At 47.9% G+C, this 22,871-nt stretch overlaps 8 protein-coding genes across 8 annotated transcripts; 4 read left to right on the top strand and 4 right to left on the bottom strand.

Moving 5' to 3' along the window:
• Positions 1 to 308: 308 nt before the first annotated feature.
• On the bottom strand, positions 309 to 965 carry DEU56DRAFT_737983 (uncharacterized protein; the record flags this gene model as incomplete). The annotated part of the gene is made up of 2 exons (XM_041348629.1): positions 309 to 749; positions 813 to 965. Coding segments are annotated over 2 exons (594 nt in total), but the record flags the coding sequence as incomplete, so codon positions are not given.
• A 6,611-nt stretch (positions 966 to 7,576) lies between these two features.
• On the top strand, positions 7,577 to 8,430 carry DEU56DRAFT_756696 (uncharacterized protein; the record flags this gene model as incomplete). Its single annotated transcript, XM_041350056.1, has 3 exons — positions 7,577 to 7,741; positions 7,797 to 7,907; positions 7,954 to 8,430. 3 exons carry the CDS (start codon positions 7,577 to 7,579, stop codon positions 8,428 to 8,430), a joined length of 753 nt encoding a protein of 250 aa, XP_041207776.1.
• Positions 8,431 to 9,101: 671 nt separating this feature from the next.
• On the bottom strand, positions 9,102 to 10,706 carry DEU56DRAFT_913418 (uncharacterized protein; the record flags this gene model as incomplete). Its single annotated transcript, XM_041357521.1, has 7 exons — positions 9,102 to 9,143; positions 9,195 to 9,626; positions 9,673 to 9,918; positions 9,971 to 10,081; positions 10,344 to 10,484; positions 10,532 to 10,642; positions 10,689 to 10,706. The coding sequence occupies 7 exons, from the start codon at positions 10,704 to 10,706 to the stop codon at positions 9,102 to 9,104; spliced, it is 1,101 nt and encodes a 366-aa protein (XP_041207775.1).
• Positions 10,707 to 11,292: 586 nt separating this feature from the next.
• DEU56DRAFT_913417 (uncharacterized protein) lies at positions 11,293 to 11,995 on the bottom strand (the record flags this gene model as incomplete). The annotated part of the gene is made up of 4 exons (XM_041357520.1): positions 11,293 to 11,346; positions 11,401 to 11,493; positions 11,553 to 11,703; positions 11,751 to 11,995. 4 exons carry the CDS (start codon positions 11,993 to 11,995, stop codon positions 11,293 to 11,295), a joined length of 543 nt encoding a protein of 180 aa, XP_041207774.1.
• Positions 11,996 to 12,179: 184 nt separating this feature from the next.
• DEU56DRAFT_756694 (WD40-repeat-containing domain protein) lies at positions 12,180 to 13,786 on the top strand (the record flags this gene model as incomplete). The annotated part of the gene is made up of 7 exons (XM_041350055.1): positions 12,180 to 12,300; positions 12,343 to 12,566; positions 12,597 to 12,778; positions 12,813 to 12,923; positions 12,974 to 13,247; positions 13,297 to 13,482; positions 13,535 to 13,786. 7 exons carry the CDS (start codon positions 12,180 to 12,182, stop codon positions 13,784 to 13,786), a joined length of 1,350 nt encoding a protein of 449 aa, XP_041207773.1.
• A 4,776-nt stretch (positions 13,787 to 18,562) lies between these two features.
• On the top strand, positions 18,563 to 19,227 carry DEU56DRAFT_949269 (uncharacterized protein; the record flags this gene model as incomplete). The annotated part of the gene is made up of 2 exons (XM_041359101.1): positions 18,563 to 18,916; positions 18,979 to 19,227. Coding segments are annotated over 2 exons (603 nt in total), but the record flags the coding sequence as incomplete, so codon positions are not given.
• Positions 19,228 to 19,650: 423 nt separating this feature from the next.
• DEU56DRAFT_949263 (uncharacterized protein) lies at positions 19,651 to 20,806 on the top strand (the record flags this gene model as incomplete). The annotated part of the gene is made up of 4 exons (XM_041359100.1): positions 19,651 to 19,660; positions 19,733 to 20,055; positions 20,105 to 20,419; positions 20,474 to 20,806. 4 exons carry the CDS (start codon positions 19,651 to 19,653, stop codon positions 20,804 to 20,806), a joined length of 981 nt encoding a protein of 326 aa, XP_041207771.1.
• A 358-nt stretch (positions 20,807 to 21,164) lies between these two features.
• On the bottom strand, positions 21,165 to 22,764 carry DEU56DRAFT_807635 (ZPR1 zinc-finger domain-containing protein). Its single transcript, XM_041353401.1, has 5 exons — positions 22,522 to 22,764; positions 22,344 to 22,464; positions 21,660 to 22,288; positions 21,468 to 21,611; positions 21,165 to 21,413 (listed from the first exon to the last, which is right to left on the bottom strand). Exons 1-5 carry the CDS (start codon positions 22,660 to 22,662, stop codon positions 21,303 to 21,305), a joined length of 1,146 nt encoding a protein of 381 aa, XP_041207770.1. The 5' UTR covers positions 22,663 to 22,764; the 3' UTR covers positions 21,165 to 21,302.
• Positions 22,765 to 22,871: the final 107 nt, after the last annotated feature.

Here is a 22,871-nt window from a genome sequence, read left to right as displayed (position 1 = left end):
ATGTACTGGTATATGTGGGTATATGTATGTAACGGCAGAACAGCCGAACAGTGTTTATGGTGTTTATGTACTTAAGAGAGAGAAAAAGAAGACAAGATAACAACATCACGAGGTTTATATAGCGAATAGAACTCAGTCCGGAGTTTTCCGCGCGATGACAGAAAGAAACACTACTAGTGAATACATAATCAAACTCAATTTGAATTTCGGGTCCAGCGCCCACTTCATGTGTCTGCCGTCTTGAGAGCTCTTTTTGATTGCAGGACGCGAAGGACTTGCGCGAGGCTGTATAGCAGTGCACATCGTAATTAGTTTTTGTGATAATTCAGTCCTATTGAATGTGAGTTATCGTGAATTGTCAGAACTTCGGGACGCACCCGACTCAGAGACACAGCAACGATGTGCTGTGGAGAGAAGTTCCACCGCGCAAAATGTGAAACCACCCACTCAGGCATGACGATTGTGAGATGTTCAGCGAGTGCTGATGAGAATAAACGAGCCGGGAAGTGAGGATAATGGCGGAAAGGATCAGAGTGAGAATGTGACGGAAGGTGATGCCGTACGGCGAAGCACACTCCTCGTTCGGTCTCGAAAATATACTTAATGGTCCCTGGTGTTGGTTCCACACTCCTAAGGCCGCCGGGATAATAAAGGATCAGGCTATTGCCAACATGAGTGGAGTCGCGAGTGTAGGTGGATCCCTCGTGGAGGATGCGAGCATGCAAGACTGCCCGCCGAACTTGAATGAGCTGGCGGAGGTCTTCCGGAATGACTTCTTTTAAAGTAGGGGGCATCGGGTGACCTTCGGATACATCGCTGGGATTGGCATTGATTGAAGGAGAAATGAATCTGTCAAATAACCACTTGACCTCCCTAAACACGGGAGGACAAGAGGGTCGGTTCAGCCAGTATTTGAGCTTTGCAGCCTTGATGTATGACCGGAGGAGAGTCGATTCTTGCTGTCCTATATTCCAGCTTAGCGTAAGAAGTCTATCATCGACAAAGAAGTTCGAATGCTACCAAAAATGTGATTACTGGGCAACCGCTGCAGCTGTCCGATGAGGCGTTCATATGGGAAGCACCACCATGACCGCACGGGTCCAAAGAGGTGCAAGTAGTCCCAGACGTGCAACGCCATATGGCCATTGGTTCGATGGCGTGCATGGGGGAGTACTACCTGTAAATCCCTTATCCAGTTGACCATATATGTGCGATATGCGTCTGCGTGATCTGTCATCATAGATCGCAAACATACGATATGAATAGCGGATACAAGGGACATCGTGTGATCGAGGATGGCACGACGGCTGGCTGTGATGTCCGAGTTGCGATGTACCGATCCCTCGCCCCATAAACTGACTAGCGCTATGGGTAAGTATACGGTCGTTAGCGTGCGCCATTCATCGGCCTTCACAGTCCCAGCTTTTGTTTCACCGAAGTTATAGGGGACTGATCTCAAGAAAGAGGGCGCATCTGTTGTCTTAATGACATCAAGAATACGTCGCATAACTTCTGGGGTAGCAATGCGCGATTTTGACAACCCGGGAGCAAAAGGCTGTGTTCGACACTACAAAAATGTCGCTTAGTTAAGAGGAATGAGAACGGCAATACCAAAACGCCTACCCAACCCAGGAGCGATCTAACCCAGTGGACTTTGTAGACTTTTTTGCCGGGGTGCGTGACCTCTGGCCCGATGCCCAAACCTACAGATATGAACCGAAGGCATGCTACCTTCTTCGACGACAGTCTTCTCTCCAAGTCGAGAACGTGATCTTCAATGAGCTGAGGGTCATCTCCCTCAAGGTCGGCAACCGCTTCTGTGAGAAGGCTATGGATTGACTTGACGACCCTGATGTCTTTCTCGTCGAACTCTCGAGGTTTGTTTAGATCAACGTCGAGGAAAGGATATTCAAAAGCAGGGATGGCATCAAACTTGCGATTGGCAGAGTCGGCTGTGAGGCCTAGAAATTCGTGGAAATGAGCATGCGCGAGACCCTCCAGGAGACAATGCATGGTGTCGACGACAATTTGACGAGAGGGATCCCAGTACGATAACCTCCAGAGTGTTGACCATCGCACGCCGTGTGATGCAAATAGTTTGTTGCGCTCCACCAAAGTTCCGGCGTTCTTCCAGAGCTCAGCATGGCGACGCACTTCGTTCTTGTCCCTAAGTGCCCAATCTTCAGTCTGGATATCTGTTCTACCGCAAGTCGACCTGTGCCAGCAATGGCACGCAGTGCAATAAAAGTGACTCGTTGGACCCGCCAGCTGAGCAGCCTTTCTCGCCGCCGGGAGGTCGCACACAAGAAACGCTATAACGCTGCGCGTAACCTGACCAGAGGCATGGAGAGCTGTGCGGGAACAATGTATCCCGCGTTCCCAACTTTCTACCATGTCGTCAACCACGGGATCAAGGAAGTAATTCAGCTCATCACCCGAAGGTTCTGATGGTCCAGGGATGATGCCAGCTAAGTACATGTGTTCAGGTTTATACCAAATATTGAGGGGGAGGTTCAAACATGCACATGAGATGATGCCAGTAGAGGTTGAGGCATTTCGCTGGAGATTGCCCTCAATGTTGAAAAAATCAACGTTAAGCGTAAAAGCGTATCGACCCTCGACGCCTCTATCGATGAACAAGGATTGCCCGGAAGGACCCTTGAAAGTGCGAAAGAAGTCGGCATCCCAAACATCCTTGATAATATGTGGTGGGCGCCCAATGGACGCCTGCAAATCATCGCAAGGCTTATCCATCAACACTTCAAGGTCGGGACGAGACAACAATCCAGCAAGGTAGTCGTGGAAGTGGTGATACAGGAATATTTTGATCGGCTCCAATTGCCCATCAGCAGAGGGCTGCAACAGCGGCTCGTCGCAAGGGCCGTCCTCTGGTATCGGAATATTGTGGCACTTCGTGGGGTATTGGGCGCGACTTGAACTAAGGCAGGCGGTCGGTTTATAAGTACAGTTGCATGCTGGACAGACCGCGTAAGTTGTAGTCTGGGCGTCGAGCTTGAAGCGCGAAAGGGCGGTTTCCATGGAGCGCGGGATTTGAGACAGTGTGTTTTGACGGCGAGACTCAGAATGAGGGTTCTGAGCATCCATAGCAAGGCTCAAAATGAGGGCAAGGACTCCTATGAGGAATTCCCCGTGTCTGCGACCGATGCCAAAAATGACGACGGAGATGGCCCCTAGAAAGAGGGAAATCTGGGCAACCTCGTCACATAGGTCAATTGGCAAGTCGAAATGGTGGGCTTCATGTTTATTAGTCGAAGGGCATAAGAAGGATGAAAAAAACTCACACGGATCGAATTCGAGCGGCTCGGATGACACAGTAAGTGCATCTTCCTTGTCGCAGAGGAGTCTGTGCATGTCATCACACGACACCTCTAGCTGACTTCTGCGAGAAACGATACACGAGACCTTGTGCTTGACTTTTCTGAGGGCCGTCTTGATCACAGCCAGTTCATCTCGGATGGTTTGAATAATATTGCTGGAAGTCGCAGAGAAAATTCGACCGCGAGCCCTGTCTATCCGTGACTCCACAATGTCCAAGGCTGCTTGAGCCTTTGACTGGCGCCGCTTCTCGGCAGCTTGAAGAACAAGGGCAATGTGTCTGGGAAACAAGTAAGTTAGGGAACGTGTGTATGATATGATGCTTACTGCGCGTCATCTTCCGTGAATCTAGCTGTGCCGTCCAGAGAATGGTAGACCTTTCCCTTGTCTTGTTGAACTTCTGATCGCGAATTCCAGAGTTTGCTGTGACTGTCTGGATTGGCGTCGTTGTCTGCGAACGTGATGGCAAATAACTCGGCGGCGAGATCGTCGACCTGTGAAGTATTAGGCTCCAGCTGCTGGAGAGCGAGATGAAGCACGGATGCTTCACGTTCAGACGACGAAGGCAAGTCGGCATCTTGCAATAAATGTATGGTTTTCTGAGCGATAGGCACTTCTTTGCCACCAGGATTACCAGGTATGCCGTCCCCTCCAACTTCGCAACAACGCGCGCACTTGCAAAAAAACATGCGGCTAGGCATCTAAACAAACGTCAGATGATGCACTATACACACGTCGTTGATCTGACCTTTGAGAGAAAAGAAAAGGGGGTAAAATAGTACAAAGTCACACGCATATACGCGTGGTGACATCTAAAGAGTCAGATAACGTATAAGGTAAGGTCTGGATCCCAGGTTGTTAGGGGCGATGCCAAATTACAAGGAACTTATGAGGACTTACTAATTCTATGAGACAGGGCGCCGGATCTAAAACGCGAATGTAAAGCACAACTTCTGAAGACGCAAACGTACTTTGCTTACCGATCTGTACAAGCTGTTATGACAACGGTCGTAGTCGGACTGGGATGGGTAAGCGAAGGACGACAGTCCTAAGCTATCGTCGTGTGTCGGTTGAACGTCAATATACCTGGTAGCCTAAGCCGTCAGGTTGTGACAGAACGGAAGGGGAGGTAAGCTTCTAAGGCAGCGGCCGAAGAAGGGTTTCGTGTTCGACGGTTAAGTCTAGACGAGGGATCGGTATCGACTCAAAGACAAAACAGTCTAAGAGAAGATGTATCGGACTCAAGGATAGCGATCCGAGAGTATAGAGGGTTCGTGATCAGACTCAAGAGAATATACAAGTCAAGGTAAAACCCAGTAGAATCAAGTTAAGGAATAATAGTACAAGTGGATCGACTATATATAGGTAAGGATCACAGTGTTCAGGGCAGGTCTGGTAATCGTACAAGGGTCAGGAAAGATATATCGGGAAGGCATGAGCAGGCAGGAGTCCATGCGGTCAGGGATAGGGTTCTGTGGGAAATCAGGAAAGGAATAGCCATGAGGCCATAGATCAGGGTTAATGAAGGTGCTCATCACGATCGGGCGGCGGGGATCAGGAAGTGCATCAAGCAGCTGGTGAATCGTGAAGAGATGAATGACATTGTGAGAGGTTAGTTAAAAAAGATGGGCTCCATGTTACGTAACACAAGCATGATTTTTTTGATGATCTTTACTTCATAATGATTAATTAAACTACGACCCCAAGCTATGACAGTACCAGTACATCAAAATCAGAAAGTAAAGTCGATTGCCAATTGAGGACGCTCAAATACTGAACGACTACATAATCAAGCTCCGCCGGAATTTGGCGCTCAGCGCCCGACGTTGGATGTAAGTAAGAAATATCGATTACAGTGTTACAGTGGTACAAATATCATCAGGCTATTCTGTTCAGCGCTGGGTTACACTGGATGTAAAGAATGACTGATTATGAGCAGTTCTTACCTGGTGAGACATGCAGATCCACAGCCAGTTCAACATCGCCCGCTGCAAAGCTACGCATAATGTGGAGAAGATCCCCGGCAGCAGTAGCCGAGTAACCTCGCAAAGTAACACGCTTGACTTGAGGAAGAGCCTGAATCCATGCCGCGGATAGCGCCTATGACCACCATTAGTATTGAAAAAGTGCTGTAACAACAACACACACCAATGGATCACCCGCAGCACCGGGGACCGAACCATCTGAGTAATCAATTACCAAGTGTTTGATGCGGACCATGGAATGGGCGCCCGATAAACACATCATTGCTGCACTAGAATGACCATTAGGCAGGGAAAGGACAAGATGTCCGATGCTGTCGCAATAGCTAACACATTGCAAAACGGAGGTGATGTAGTCGGGCGATGGATTATGGGCTTGTAGGGAAATATAAAGACAGGCGAGGTTTTGTGGTTTACTATGACTCCGAAGCACTGGAAGGAGATGCGACAGGGGTCCATCCAGAATAGACAAAGAAAGAGTCAAAGGAGTGATGATTCGATTGGCCCTCCAGGGACCACCAGGTGGCGGAATGACGCTGAGGGTACTGATAGCTGGGTGACGGGCCAGAAAACGAATCAGTGTGGGTGGCGCACACTCCCCATCGACTCGGAGTTCTATAAGCATTGGGATCGCAAAGTGGCGTAGGAGTTTGTCCCATTGTGCAGAACTGAGCTTGACAGAACTCAGTCGAAGTTTTTCCAAACATCGGGAAAGACGGATGGTCTGAATGGTGAAAGGAAGAAGCTTTGGGGAAAAAAACGTCCGCGAAGATGCGTCAAAGGCTTTCAGGGTGTTTCGGACCTACACATGCCTGAATTTGGGCGAGGCCAGTGACGGACGGTGAGACATCGCCATCGCAGAAACCCATGCACGTCAGTTCTTCGACGCCGGAGGCACGGATGTTTTCCAGTAATCTAACAATTTGAGAGAAAATCGGGGAAGTGAGAATGTTGAAGTTCCAGAAAAGTGTGATGTATCGTATAGATTTGCGGGGAACTGGACTCAAGGAAGTGCGAAAATGCTGGATAGCTGTGAGGATTGCAAATCGGAATCCAGCCAACTCAACACCATACGCGGCGGACGAAAAGTGTCCATTCGTCTCCAAGTAGACAAAACGTCAAAATTTGGCGAGTCTACGCGAATGTGGAACAGGTCCTGCGGAGAAGTTGGGAAGTTTCTGTCGAGGAAGAAGAGCGGCGCAGCGATTTCTCTCAGCAGGGGAGAAACTTGCGTGACTGAGCGCAGATCTCGCGCTCCTAGAAGGGCGACGGTAGCGATGAGGATTTCCGCAGGTAGGGACCAAATGAACGCCTTAGAGTTGCACGGCTCATAAAGTATTACACGCTTGATCGCAAATGGACCTAGTTGAGCATCCGCTTTGCGCTTCAAGAAAACGTCAGACTAGAGTCTGAAATCAGTAAAGATAAGTGTATTTAGGAGTGATTCCATACTGCCTCCCTGAACAAACGCTTCGTCGTCAAGCTGGTTAAGTCCGTATGGTGGCGGCTTAGCTTTAGCTACAGCTTCGTCAACGCTGAAGCAAATATTTGAAATTGGAACATACCGAAGCATTGGAATATGCCGCAATAACTTGACATATGTCGCCTGTGGAGTACGATTCCAAAGTACGTCGCTTTCGAGGGGTGATCGAATCACCAAAGTCGATTTTGCGCTTCAGGGATGGTGCACTGCTTTCCGGTGCGCTGATGTCCTGTAGCATAGGTGTTAAATCGAGCCTGATGTACATATGAAGGATCTCACCTTCGAAGGCCCAGGGAAGTCAGTCTTTGAAACGAAGTCCTCCGACTGGTCAGTCTGTGAGACGAAGTCCTGTGACTGCTGCAAGAAGAATATAAGTCACGAGGAATAGAGGTAAAATATATGGGGCGCACATCATGAAAAGCCCTTTTTGGACCGGAGAGGCGACTTGTCGAGTTTCCCATCGCAAAGGTGGGATATATGATTGAACATGATCTTGATGATATTTACTTGTTTTAAGTCGCGCGAAGTTGTTCCATGGACAATTGTTCCGGGGACAGGGAACTTGTTGTTTGTTTGATATGTCCGGGGGATACAGTGGCACTCACTGAAGCGAGTATGGGTAACTGGGAGATAAAATACTGAATGCAGCCTAGGATGAAGTCTAGGCGCAATACCGTTGTGAAGTTACGGGTAGTTGTAAGTACTACAACGACCTTGCGGGTGTATTTGTATTTAAATATTACAGGACGGAGCTGAGCAGAATCGCAACTCACTCATGCCGTGCACATTACCTCGCCACAAAACGTCTGCAGCCCGTGGCATACGCTTTAACCCATACACTCGGCCCTACACTTCAAGCAATGAAAGTATTGCACCCATCACCGCACCTATAACGAGGACATATGCCTTGTATATTGATGAAATGGCGCTGAATACTGCTGTAAGTAAAGATGCCATGGCCGTTGGCCAACAACGACTGAACCGACCATTCATAGCTCGAGCGGATGGGATCCGCTATGTTAATCGACGAACCCCATGCACTTGATGGGACAATGGGCAGTCAACAAGACGTTCCAATTCAGAACATTCATCTGGCAGACGATGAGGTTTGTAAGATTGTTACGTAGCCGGGATCCGCGACTGACCTTGCAGTTTTCAAAGATGAGAAGCACATTGCTGGCAGCGAACTTCACGGCCACTGGTGCCAACCACGTCAGTCCCTGTATGGGGCGCCTGTCTCCAAATCAAAGAAAACTTGTTCGGAGCCTAGAGAAGGTGGTAAACAGGTGTATCGATCGTAATTGTGAAGAGGACCATCCTACTACTGACCTCTTACGCGAGAGGATCTATGCAGCACTGGAGGGAGCAGTATTGGGCATAGAGGATGATGTTATGCGCAGGCATGTCGCGAAAGCCGAGAACTCCAAAACAAACGACGACGGACACGTAAGACGGTCGTTTGGTGTCCCAGTAATATCTAATAATGAAATTCATCAGAAGCTTCCAACAAACAATGTTATCCCACCTGCAGCACGATACATTTTTGACGGTATGAAACGTGGATTATTTTCACTTGGAACAGTTCTCGGCGCACTTCGTTCAGAGCAGTTCCAGAACCATCGAAAGTAACCCGTAGGTCGAGAGAATGTTGGATTACAAAAATCGAATGTACACCAGTGGAATCATTAGTTAGTACGAGGAATCAATGTGGGTGACCGCTTACATGACAGAATTCCTGAGCCATTCATGTTTATATTTATTGGTCTGCCCATACTTTCGCTCGTACAATATTGACCTGGAAGAAAATCACCCGCAGTTCAGTAAACGGACACTTGTCACTAATACTGGTACATACAGTAGTTCTGGTCAACATTGTACAAATGGAACCCAAGTTATCCGATTTACTAGTGGGCAACGATAATCTCCATCCTCTGGAACTTCTTTTTAGATACCATGAATGATGAATGTTGTTCAGTCAACCAGGTAGGATCATAGAATGCTGTTGGCAGGCCCTGAATTGCAGTGCGAGAAGAATCCCGGTTAGCATTACGAAAACGCTTGGCAGGCTTGCTTCCGCGAGGAGTGAAAATCGCGGCACCTGTCAACCGCTGCTGGTCAATAATCTGCATCTCGTGACTGAAATCTGCTCTCCATGGCATGCTCTTCCGACGAAAGACCTGAACATCGCCATCTCCGTATTCACTCTCATCAGAGCTCATGCCATCTTTCCAAGATTCTCCATCATGGATTGGAGATACACCCACACAACCTGATCATCTTTTCCTGTGGCATTCCTATCACTAAGTAGCAGTCAATGTGACTTTTTTGCGAGTTTCGAACTTCTAGCGACTAGCTCAATATTATTCTGCTCTGAATGAAACAAGTCAACTGACCGTCGTCCTGCGAGTGAGAACCCTAGCGAGCCGCAGTCGCTCATTCGTCTGATCCACGAGTCGATCTCCCACTTGTTGCATGGTCTTGCGAGTACCGTCACCGAGGCTGAGAGGCTGAGCTTTCCTCCAACACTTGCGGCATTGACCGAATTTCAGTTCGATATCATCTCTGATTGATTCAGTAGATCGTCCAGCCCATCCATTGCTCTCTTGCAAAGTCGCATACTGGGAGCAGAGGAAATCGATGACTTTTTGGTTCCATTCGGACTTGTGTGTGGTCGCCATATCCCATTGCAGTGCAAGCGGGTCAGGGCCTGGGCCCATTTCATCTGCAAAAGACAGTATAGCTTCGCACGACGCTGGGACATGAAGCATATACTCTTCATCTTTTGTGGCGTGGAATGCGGTTTTGAACAACTCCCGAATATTTGCCTGACGTTTCCGTGAGCAGAGTCATGTGCTTTAAATGGTTACGGACCTTGTTATCTCGGCGCTGGTTATTAGTAAAATTTTCGACGGGAGGCTTAAGCGGTTTGCGTCCTGAGCGAGGTCCTCGGGGAGATGTTGTTTGTGGAATCTGAAGAACCTTCACGAGCGCCTCAGCAAGCATACCAACAGTCGCATGCACAATCGGCACGTCTCCTAGGAGTGATGTCAGGGGCCGTCCATTACCGGTCGTCTGAGGTTCCTTGTCTGCGTCAGATTCTGAGCTGACGTCAGGAATCTATGATGTGCGGTGTCAGCAGAAAATGTACATGTGAAAGTCGTGGACTTACGGGTGCAAACCCAATGATGTTGGTACATGTGGCGACAGGTTTTTTGCCCACGAGGTGCCGCCAGGCAGGTGCGGATGTGGGTGACTGAGTGTTGGCATGTCGAATTTGGCTCTGTGAAATTGTTAGAACCTTACGCACCAGAAATTCAATTCGATACATACATTCAACGAATCAATCTTGGAACTATAACTGGCATTCAAGCGGATCAATTCAGCTTCTTTGTCGGCCAAAAGTCTATCTTTCGCTCAACGCATCTCGTGTTCAAATCGAGCCTCTTTCTGGCCTATTTCAGTGCGAGCCTCGTTTTGGGCCTTTGCCACATCATTCTGTCAATGCAAATTAGAATGTTGATATGACTGCGAAGGTACCCTACCTGGAGGTCCACCACTTCTTGACGGTGGTTCTGATCCAAGGAGGCGAGGGCATCAGCATTGTCGCGCTGAAGAGATTGGTTGTGTTCTTGATACTGTACAATGACTGACTGCATATCCAATTCGCGAATGTTGGAGCTGATCTGAAGCCAGTCAATTATGAACGCGAGGGATGTGAGATTATGCGTACCTGCGCGTGACGTTTTCGGAGCAAAAGATCGCGGTTGCTAAAATGTAGCTCACGCACATCTTCACGCAGCTTAGACGACTGATCAACTTCTTTGAGAAAGACTTTATTTGGCTAAAAATTTAGTTAGCTGACTCTAGGTAAATTGGATGTCTCGTACCCGCTGCTCGTCAGTCATCTCTCATTCTACGAACAGACTGCCAAGGATTTGCCAACTCCATTGGAGAGTCCTCATTGGAGGGAATGACTGGCTGCGGTGGGTATGTGTGGATTATTGCTGAGGAACGACAGTCATCGTGATCTACTGCTTGCCAACGCAGGTGGGTACGTATGGGTTGCTGGCGGATGAAGATCACTGAGGGGATGGGACTCCACAACGTCAAGTGCCTGATCGTCGGAAGAGAACAAGGACATCAGACGAGACATCTTGATGCAACAAATTATTCTACAATCCGCAACTTATCAAGACGACTCACCCTGATTGTGTAACCCAAAGCGAATACTTGGGTTGGTATCCATACTGATGTGGGGCCTTAGGTAATTACTGACTACGAACCGACCGATTCAACCGAACAAAACGTTCCGAATTGTGCAAATGCTAGGCAAGGTCTGGAATACTAAGACGACTACTGATTCTCCTTCGGGGATAACAACACATTCGACTACTACTTCCCGACTCCTTCTGGAAACACGGAGTTTCTATTGTTATAATTATTTACCATTGTGTCGCGCCTTGGCAGATGTGTTTTTCAGTTGCATCTGGATTATATCTCCAACTGGCCAACACCCTTGATAGTCAGCCAGTTCCGGAAAACGGCCTAGAGCCTCGAAAAGAAGTAAATATCAAGCGGCCATAGCAACTGCACACGTACCTCACTATGAACTTCTTGCAACGCAGCTGGAGTTTCATGCTTCTTGCTCTTGCTAACGTCGCAGTGTTTCTTGATATATCGGTGAACGCACGCCTAATGTCACGTCACGTCAAGATGATGAAGGGAAACAAAACTAATAAGTGTAATATCACCTTGAGATTCTTGAAGTGTTCATCATCCCAATTGAGCGCCATTTCCAAGTTGTACCCACCACGGCCAGGACGCCCCACCTCACCATCCGGTTTGGGGATTTTAGAGTCCTTGGAATCTATGGAGGACAAGGAAGAATATGTTGACGCCTCGCTGTTCGGTGTGAACTGCTCTGCAGTGAAGGAGACTAATTTAACGACTTTGGGGGTAGGCGCGCGAGGAGGGATGGTGTGGTTCCACGAGACATGGTCATGAAGACGCGGGAAGGAGTAAGAGTGTGTCGCCTGAGCAGAAGAGTAGAGAATGCCATCTCTTCTTGTGAAGATATCAAGACGAACGATAACGCAGGACAAAACATTTCCGTGTGATATGTTAATAATGGAAGGGCCTGGGGAGGACCTTCAGACTCGTAAAAAGGAATGACAGGAGTAGAGGATTGAGGCATGACTGACTTTGGATGTGAAGAAAGCGAGGAAGATATTTAAATGATGGATGACGGGTAATGTGGGCCTAGATCGGAAACCCAGTGCCCGCACAGGGTTGCCAAGTAAATGGTGTAATATTCTTATTGTATTAAGCACCTTATAAAGACACTCAACCACACAAGGTCTCTGAATTGACAACTGCCGATGCTTTTCCTATCGACCAACGATTGCAAAGAATATCGCCTTGAAGGGTGCCTCCTTGGGCACAAGAACGCAATTAATTGCCTAGCGGTCACTCGCAATGGAAATATGCTGGCAAGCGGGGGTAAGTTGAATGTTGACAATGACAATTTCACACTCACCCAAGTACCAGGCTCGGACGGCATGAGGATCTGGGACCTCAAACGACGAGTGCAGCTCCCAACTCCACGTCAAACGCCAGCCATCCAAAATCCGGCCGATCCGGTGACTTGCGCATGCTGGATAACCCGCCAAGAAGCAACACGCGAAACACTATGCTATGGCACAGGCCTGGGTTTCATAGCCATCTGGCAACAGCAAGGGGAAGGCTTGGAGGACTTTAACGCAAAAGTATCAAGATGAATCGGAACGGGTAAAGAGATTATGTGCCTTACATATGACCATACCGGCGACGATACTCATATTGCAACTGGAACACGCGACAGACGGGTTCAAGTATGGGCATTCGACTTCAAAGGACCATTGATACCGATCTTCAGTGTTGAACTCTCCACTACGATTCCGCGCACTGTCAATTTCAATCGAACACCGGGCAGAAACTTGTTAGTATTTGGGATGTATGATGGCGAGATGTAGGTGCACGTCCATGTCCATACATATCAGCAGAGGTTTAATGATAGTTTTAGCCATACTGCTTCGGGGCTCAGACGGCACTGTCATCGCTACAAATAAGGCTGGACCGATGATGTGAGCGATGTCATGAGGCAAGTCAACATTTACTTACCAATTTACCAAAGCGGGCACGCTGCCGTGGACGCCCCTCAAACACTGTTCCTAATCGACAATGTGATGAACGGATTTAGCTTGCATCAATTGGAAGACGGAGCGTGCCTACGTACCTATAATACCAATCCAGTGAAGACATTTCCGAAGCAGGTTGTTTTTGGGGAACAGGCCACCCTTGTTGTTGGAGGTAGTGACACAGGGGCGATTCATATTTTTGACAAGAATGAAGGCAGAGTTAAGCAAGTCCTGCAACACGCAGACAGGGGGCGAGTACAAACCGTAATGGTAAGTTATTTGCGTCAATCAATGTAACATTAGTTTGACAGAATGCAAGACGTACAATAGCACACACCACAGCCTGATTTTTGGAGCAACATCTACCAATGACTCAGAGCCGACAATCTCCATCTGGTGTCGCAAACGTACGATATCACCAAGTGACCGTCCTCTGGGGACGGCGATCAAGAATTTTGTGCGTGGAATAGTCCAGCTAGCTATCGCAATGGCGATCATGGCATATGTGAGCGTCATAATATGGGGTGCAAAACACGCACTGACTTATTGGAATCCAGGTGATTGGACAAACATCGGGGATCACATTGCTGGGAAATGCCTGGCAAGAGTATTCAAAGCCGAGGGCTCAAACGGATGAGCTAATGAATGCTGACATCCGTTCCTTAGTAGAACAGTACATTGAGGCGCAGAGGGGTGAAGAACTTGAGAGAGCGCGAAGCTCGGGAATGAACAGAAGACATGACGGACGATCGAAGCTCGTAAAGCCGCAAGAAGATATGCTACATGCGGTCATTCTTCTCGGAAATTGAAGATTTTGAATTCATCTAAGTACGCACCATAACTTAAGTACTTCAGAGAAGTATATAGCGACATAATCGTTAGGCGTGAAGGTACTTCAGATAAGCATGCAGTGGCAACCTGAAGTTAAGTGTGAACTACTATTTCAGTTTGAATGAAGCACGTACTTACTTTACAAATTACATTTTAAGTGGAAAGACGCTGATCTGATAGATCAGATCATGATTCACGTTATACATGCCATGTCTCAAATTCTATAAAGTCCTACATGATACAGTCTATACGGGACGATACAACAGATACTGTACGATACAATAGATACGGTACGGTACAACTAACAAACGCATTGCAAAAGTGAAAGTCCAAAAGAAAGCGAGGTTAATGGACAGACACTGCCTATATACTGAACGACTACATAATCAAACTCCGCCCGAAATATGAAAGCGCCCACTTTGCGCCCAAAATATGAAAGCGCCCACTTTGCGCCCACTGCACAATTCTGGGAAGTTCTGGCGGACCGCCAACTGAGTTTCAATGTGTAGTCATTCTCTATATTATGGCTGCGTCTTTCCAAAATTATCTTTTTCCGATTTCCGCATTGTAGTGTCGTATGCTATCTATTACTGTATTAACTATAGTGAAATTGCTGAAGTGCAACAATTAAACTTGGAACAAAAAAGAGCGCTATGGTCCACAATACCTCTCATATGCATACAATAGACAATTTGCTGTGTCCATCGTCGTCCACAACCTCCACACTTCCAAATTAGTCGTTCCCTATAAATACTGATTTCGCGCCTTCATGGTTTTCTTTCCGTTACTACAACCTTAACACGACACTGCATAGAGACTATCAAATAGACTATCAAATATAGTATGTGACGTCGTCAAGTTCACTTATCATAGTTTTAAAGCACTCTAAAATCTATTCTATAGAGTACAGAAATCATGTCTAAACGTGCTGCATCCAATGATGATGCACCTATCGCGAAGCGCATCAGAATTGACGACGGTGAGTAGCACCATTGAATTGTCGAAATCATCTACTCATCAGTTTATCACAGGGAATCAGACAGCAGCGCTGGCGGATAAACGTGCATGGGCAATTCTGGAGCAATTCCTTACCACGGACATGTCATTCGCTCAGATGGAAGAAGCCCTTTCATCGTACCTCGGCAACCGATATTCTCCAAACGATTGGAAGGAATCTCGAGATGCGCTATTTTCCGGTGACGGTGATGACGACCTCGCCTTAACAAACCTTCGTGCTGTAATGGCGAAGCACATACATCCGGGATCTGCTCCCAATGATTCTTCCTTGGCCGAAAGACGATCATCCAGTGCACGCGTTCAAAGTTCACGTAGACCAGCCAAAGTAAGCAAAAATAACATCATTCCGTTCATTTGCTAAACAGCCACATTAGTTAAAAAATCCCTACCTCGATCTGGATGCAGAGGAGGATGAGGATGAGGATGAGGAGTCGGAGGACCACGACCACAACGGCCCTTCTGATTCGCGGAAGGTTACATCTTTGCCAGGATCATCATCGGCCGCTAGGTTTGCCGCGGTCATAGATGACATGACACATAGATTCGAGGCGACACAACGCAGCTCATCGCATGATGGCCAGGCTATTCCCTCCTCGATATCTGACTTGATCCCTTCAGTTGGATTGCAGGACGAGAGAATGTATCTTCTTCATGTCCAGCGTAAGTCTTTCTATCAACGTAATGTCATTTTTTTCACTCACCAATCACAGGAAACGTCACGGATTATATCGCTGCGCACCTTCGGAAGAAAAAATTTGACGTCAAGGTGTCAGCTTGGATAGCTGGCCAGCTTTATGTGGTGGCAGACAGCCCTAAAACTATTGCCAAGTCGCTTCCTTTCTCGCTCTACCTCGCCGTGAAGCAGTATGTCCGCATATCGGATGAGGAACGTGAAGTGGTCGAGCGTACTTACAACAAGCTTCCCAACCCGGCTTGGGTGAGGATAAAGCATGGCAAGTATCAGGGCGACATAGCTCAAGTCTTCAATCCCGATCTACCGAATGGTTTCGTTGCCGTCTTAGTTCCCCCACGGGATTTCCCATACCCCATGCCTCCGAGATCTCGGTCCCTACTCGACCGATCCTGCCTTCCGAACGGGAACACAGTCTCCGACATCAATAATGGCGAAGACGTTGTAGGATTCAAGTTTAAAGGAGAGACGTATTACATGGGCCTCCTACTTCACAACTTCCACCGCGATCGCTTAGAACGTGTCGTCTGCCCTCATGCTGACGACATTCAACTCCATTTGCAATCCGGGTGGAACCAATCATTCCTTAAGAGGACTGTGGTTGCGTTCTCGATGCAGTTCTTGCATGTAGGTGATTGGGCCAGGATCGTCAAAGGAGATCTTAGTTCAGAAATCGGGGAGGTTACCTCAACCGACCATCCTGCCGGTTCTGCCACCTTGAAATTGATCTTGAGTGGACAGCGAAAGAAAGTTGAACTTCGATTACAGGACATAGAGCGCATGTTTCAGATTGGCGACGCGGTTCGAGTGGTCGCAGGCCCATACTTGGGTGTGGAAGGGTACGTCATTCAGATGGAAGATGACATATTTTGTATTTGTCAGGACGTCTCGAAGGAACAGGTGAATATCTCTTTTTAATTGATTATTTTGCAAAATCGTCTAACACAGTCCATAGGTGGAAGTTTCGAAATACTATCTAGACCGTCGCCCTCTGAGTCACGCGCTGCAAGCACGGCTGCCAACGCAGCAACTTTTTAAGCCTCCCCCCGATATCAAATCTATTCAAATAGGGGACTTCATAGAAGTGCTTATTGGGGAGCACATAGGGAAGAGTGGGATCGTGCGCTGGCTCCCCATGGGAGGAGACAATCTGTGGTTCCAGTACGGAAAATTGCAGATTCCAGTTCCCATTTCAGTTGTTCGGCGGACGCACCTCCCCCACCTCCAGACATTACAGTACACGCAAGACAAGGGTTATGACGTCAAACCTGGAGATGTTGTGAGAGTCGCCCGAGGGCCAGAGTATCAGACAAAAGGGGTCGTGCGAATTGTCGACTTTCCAAATGCTCGCTTGACTCTACTCTCTGACATTGACCATTCTCTTGTGAGTGATATTTTCCTCAACCCACGCATACCTGACTTCCTTCAGGTTGAAGTTCCCATCTCATTCGTGATAAAAGTGCGCAACGCCACCCTGGATTCATTCAAAAAGGACATTGGCCAAGAAGTATTCATCATCGGGGGCGACCGTAAGGGCTACCGAGCCACACTCTATAGTTTCACCTCCGAGAATTGCATTGTTGCCGTGCATGGGCAGCAGCGCACCAAGATCGAACCCAAGGACGTTGCAACCAGGTAAGCGACACGTACATTTTTACATTGGATGAAGTGTTCATAGTTATTCAGGTACGGAATGAGGTTAAACGGTGTGATTCTCGAAGGAATAGACATGTTGTCTTTCTGCGAGATGCGGGGAAGATCGTACTTAGCCCCACAACCTCGAAGCGTCACCCCCCCACCAGAAAAGGTTCCCCCCAGCTCGTCAGTTGCCATCGCAGATCCAAGCACGTCGTCATCCCTGTGGACCGCCAGCCCCGAGGATCCTTTGCCCAGTTTGACTGCCGAACTCGACCCCTGGACTGTCAATTCCAACGATATACTAGATAGTATTGATGCTCGATTGGATAAACTCAAAGAGGGTGAGTCACTCCACGGAGGCATCTATATCATTCATCTGATTTCATCATAGGACCGCTAGCTTGGCTGATGAAGAAGGAATTTTTTTTCCAGTTCACCACGCATCACGCGATGTTAAAAGTCTCGCCCTCGTTCATGGGAGGCAGGCTACATAACCGATTTGTGTCGACGGCTTGTCCTGATCCCTTCCTTGGTCCGAATGGACCCGCCCCCGAGGGTTGTCTTGCAGTGTCTTGCTCATCGAGCAGTGCAGGCGCTGCGATTCAACACTATCATATACCTGTCACAGATCTGAGTCCAGCTCCTCCACGCAAAAAAAACCAACAGTGCATTGTTCTGGACGGGAGTCATCGCGGTTCCATCTGTAATGTGGTTAAGTGCAACCTTAAGAAGAACACTGTAGATATTGCAATTGCTTCAACTGTTATTAATTTGCGCTTCGATCAGATTTGTCTAGTAGAACAGTCGCGCACAACTTGACAGTATACCCTATGCCATTTACCATTCACCTATACCATTCACCCATACCATTTACCGTACCATCATTGCATTACCGTGCCGAATAAACAAACGCCTCGTTCTTCCGTGTACTGAATGCCCGATGAATGCGCGACTAGTGCCCATATCATTTTATTATGCCTAAAACTTTGCATTCTCCCTAACACATTTTACGATCAAGAAAATTTGAGTTTTTAACTGGAATGGGAATGGTGGTCATTATGTAATATTTTACTGAATATTTTCCACGCTCAAATTTTTTATTTAGCTATGGACACAATTGCATTACAAATTTTTGTATTTTATATTGACATTTTCCTAAGCGGAAAACTTCAAATATTTCGATTTATTTAGACAGGACTTGGAATCTTTGTCAAAATGTGTTACTTAGCTCTGCCATTTCACCATCATTTAAATTTGTTGTTATTTCCAATGTCGAAATTCAAATTAAATATCCCTTATTTATCAATCACATTTTGATTTAAGTCTAGCTTGTGGCAAAACTCCGAAACCGCCGATGTGTGATAGTTAGCCTGGCTTAATGCACTAGAATAGCACTATAGCCTGATATGAGTGGGAGTTGCGGCGTGCACAGGCACACGAAGCTCTGGACGAGCTTCGCCGACAACTCCGACTTCGTACTCACCTCTACAAGTTCAAGGATGCGCACATTCGTGGTCAACGAGCCAATACTAGGGCGTCCACGGTGCTTAACAAAGTAGAACAAACCGTAAAAACTGCTGTTGCGAGGTATCGCAGAGCCTGGTCAGCCGTCAAGACGCTATCCGTGGTCCTGGGCAAGCCAAACTGGGAAGTCGAGCTGCCAGAGTTACGACCGGCTGATGTTCGTGGGATGACAGAAGGAGAAGCCGGGCAATCTGAAGGCACCCGCACCTTGTCCTGGATTTGGAAGACCCACGGTGTAGTTGGAGTTGGCGAAGACAGCGAGGCTGTCCTATCTGAAGGTAGGGGCCTCATCATTGACAGGCACGGGGAATTGACCTAATCCTTCGAATAGGATTGCGTATTGAATGGTGCAAGTCTCGGGCACGCGCTAACCGGTGGGCCGAAGAAGTGGACCTCCTGCAAGAGGAGATGCGGCGTGTAGCCAGCTTTCTTTCGTGGCATGCTGGGTGGTGGGAGGAGCAGGCAAATCGGAGGACCGCCCTAGCTGCACCCGAACAGGAGGGGATCAAGGGGTATGCGAAACGGCAGGCTGCTCTTCGTAGAGCCATGCGGGACCGATTCCAGAAGATGTGGAGTGTCGTGCCAGCGCTTCTCCAGTCCACGTCGCCTGCAACATCAGTGTTGTAGGGGAGCTTTTGTTTTATTCATAGCGCGTGTTGACTGAATATAGTAATATTGATGTTTGTTCCTATTGATCAGGGTAGCGCCAACGAGGGAGAACATCAAACGATCGGGTCCCTATTGATCGGGGTAGCGCCAACGAGGGAGAACATCAACCAGGGACTGGAGAGAAGCACCAGCACCAATGAGAGAATGAGGGAATCGGGCTGAGATCGATCTGACAATGATCTGGCATGCGAGCTCTCCAGCTTTGATGCTTCACAGTCAGAGGGATAAGTAGGGCAGGCAGTGTCTCTGGCTTGATGCTTCACGGTCAGAGGGATTAGTAGGGCAGGCAGTGTCTCTGGCTTCATGCTTCACGGTCAGAGGTTTAGAGGCATTTGTGCATCAAGCCTTGTGTCTAATTGTATACTTTTAAGCTTCATCACTACAGGTACAGGTGAGCCCAAGGTCAAACCCAAGCAAATGGACACGTCAGAGACCGCCCTAGTGTTCGAAGACGAAGACGAAGATGAAACTTGGGTTGAAATAGCAAAGGCTCGATCGGCCTACCGCAACACGGATCTACCTCCTGCATGCCAGGATGGACAATGGCCTAAGGTTTTCCTTCCCACAATTTACCTGTGGGCAGGAAGTCAACCGAGCCTTTGGAACATCAGTGATGATGCGCTCCTGGAAGCTATCCAGCATACCTTTGATGTCGTCTATCCAGAGGTCGAGTACACACCCACCGTGCAAGGCTCTGTTTTTGGTGTCGTATGTTTGTCAACCGTCCAATTTTCCCCTCTCACATATTTAATTTTAGACTAATCAACGTCTCTCCGAGTGGCGCAGCAATTTTGGCTCCACCGCAATTGCCATCATCATCGATTTTATGGCTCGCAATGATGACACTAGCCCCGGCGAGCTCGCTGAGTACCTCCTTTCAGATTATGCGTTTCTTTATGAAGATCCTGAGGTTATTGACAAGACGAAGACGTTCCAGTCCCCATTTATGCTCCAGCTCATAGCCACTGGCCACTTCCATGCAACATCCGGTCATGCTGATGTTCCAGCACTCAACACTGACGCTCTGGTCGTGAACGGGATTGACGGCGTGATTGGGATGTGTGCAGCTGCAGTAAGCCGTTTTTTTTTCCTTTTGATCAAAGACAATGCTAATTCACTTGTGCAGTTGGAACGCGCCCTGAGGCTCATCAACGACAACATCATTAAAGTCGAGGATGTACTTGCAGCTCCCCCGGCGCTGCGCAAGCTCATGCTCAAAACACCAAAGATGCTCAATAAGGCCACTGGAAAGGAGACCTGGACTGCCTGCGCGTTCTCGGTCAATAATTGGGGCTCAGCAACAAACTCATTCTCAAAGTCGGCTCGTACGAAGGGGAAAACCCTTACGAAGGACATCACCTCAATGGCCCGGAAGCTTCTCAAGAAATCAAACTCTAGACTCAATGACTTCTTTTCCAACAGCGACTCTGAAGAATTTGACGAGCGTGCTTTGGTTTAGTGAGTTGTCAGGATTTTTTGAGGCCTTTTCACATTTAATCAACTCCCTTTTAACAGGTATCGGGCCAAGTCCGAGTCTGTGCAGGTCTTCTTCATCATCTTTGCGTAATCGTCTGCTTGTGCTTGCCTTTCTGTCTGCTTGTGCTTCCCTTTCCGTCGCTGTTCACGCATTGATCGCTACTTTCCGCATATTTCTAATTCGCTTTTTTGCCCTTGTTTTTGCATTGATATCTCTTTCCGCGTCTTTGTGACCTTTTGGACTCTCGCTTTCTACCACTTAATGCCATCTTCCATACACAATATGATGCACTTTTCTCACTTAAAAGATGACGCGGTGCTTTCTAAGATGCTTCCAATGTCCGAAAAATAGGCCATCAAGTGAGTATTAAGCAAATTTAAGTCGAAATCAGAGGACGAGTGGCCTTTTTGCAACTTTTCACCCTTGACTCTTAATCTTCACTTTGGGTCTCTTAAATTCATCATAAGTCACTATTAAGTCATAAAAACCAATCCGTGGTTTTCCTGATGAGAGTCGTAAAACGTCCACCTAGTGTGCCGGGGTGAAGATCGAGATCTATCTCTGGTATGCTGAGACCGCTCGTGTCACTCTAGAGGACACTTTCAAGTCAAAAGAGCCCAGAAAGAGAAAAGCTTGTGCTTACTTTAAGTATGTCGCGGCTCAGGTCGTCTCTATCTTCTACCTTTAACGTGATCCTCTTGCCAAGCTCAGAAATTGCAGTCCCTGACTTAATCTCATTGTCCCGATATCCACAGTCGTCACAGTTGGTTGACATTATAATTGTGTCCTGGTGGGGCCGTCAGGAATGCAGATCCACTGTGCCTTCAATACGGACCTTAAAATAAGGGATAGAAACTTTTTTCATGCGCGTGACGAGAGGTCGGCTGCAGCGCGAGCAGACACCAGGGAACTCGAAAACTTCCTCGTTCATACCCCCTGATTGCTGTTCTGCCTCATCTGCCACATTTTCTTCATTGTCTTCTGCAGGAGGTGCCAATCCAAGCTGCCGATTCTGCTCAAGCGAACGCTCGTATGTGCGCATGTTCCACTTCAGATCGGACATGCTGCCCACGAACTCGAGGAACGAATTCCCAGATGGATCGTCTAAAGTAATGGTTATTGCACGTGTGACTGAGTCCTCTTTCGAAAGGTCTCTCTTCTCTGGCTTGTCCTGCCCTTCTTCGCCTTCCTCTTTGTCATCATCAATGATCTCCATAAGGCCATCAATGATTCCCCGGATCTTGGCGTATGCAGTCTCGTCTTGGATGCGTCTAAGCGGCTGCTGTACGCTGAGATCCGCAACGATGTCCCTGAGAAGACCCTCAACAGTTGTGAAGTGTCCACGGGAGGGCGGAAGGACGAGTTGAAATTCAGGGATGTTGATCGTACAAGCTTCTGAGCGGATGAGCTGGCGGTCGAGATCACCGCGATTAAGGACTTTTACTGTGTACATAGTACCTTCGGCTGTCTCAGAGATACGATATTAGGATGTACGGGTAAAAAAGAAAAGGGTGCGCACGTCTGATCTTCCCCGCCGACTGAATCTCGTTGTTTGAGTGGCCGCAATGTTCGCAGCGGAAACTCATCACAATGACTTCCCGGAAGAACGGGATGGACGTGAGCATCATTCGGGTCACTCCCTGACGGACGTGAGTACTATTCAATACCGCCAGCAATGTGAGTATTTGCGAACGCACCTGCTCCCCACACTGCATGCAAAGAGACTCGATCTCTTCGAGTGGTCTAGCGCTGATATCTTCTTCATCTCCGGCATCGGTTTTATCGACAACGTCTGCGATCGGAGGGAAGAATTCGAGTTTTTCTTCAGTCTGAGCCATGTACTAGCTAAAAGGTTAGATGGTGGAAATCGCAACAAAGTTCATAGATATGTTCCCAGTGTCCTGTAGTGAGACCATTGGACGGAAGATGGTCGTTCATTCTTAACAGCACGTGCACACGTGACCTGTTAGACACTGTATTCCATAGGTATCAGGACAACAACGGTTTGACGCCACTGGATCTTCATCTTGTGCGCTCGAGTACGGAA

This window comes from Suillus clintonianus (assembly GCF_016758775.1).
Source record: "Suillus clintonianus strain FC179 chromosome Unknown DEU56scaffold_42, whole genome shotgun sequence".
In the NCBI taxonomy this organism is placed as follows: Eukaryota; Fungi; Basidiomycota; class Agaricomycetes; order Boletales; family Suillaceae; genus Suillus; species Suillus clintonianus.
Note: the sequence above shows the minus strand (reverse complement) of the source record. Positions and strands in the feature narration are given on the sequence as shown.

What these genes read in the sequence shown, in the direction of transcription:
- DEU56DRAFT_807635 (XM_041353401.1), bottom strand. Translation starts at nt 22,662, where the DNA reads ATGGCTCAGACTGAAGAAAAACTCGAATTCTTCCCTCCGATCGCAGAC. An exon ending in GCATGCAGTGTGGGGAGCAG is followed by an intron (nt 22,465 to 22,521) that starts GTGCGTTCGCAA and finishes CACGTCCGTCAG; the next exon opens with GGAGTGACCCGAATGATGCT. An exon ending in TTTCTATCCCTTATTTTAAG is followed by an intron (nt 21,612 to 21,659) that starts GTCCGTATTGAA and finishes CGGCCCCACCAG; the next exon opens with GACACAATTATAATGTCAAC.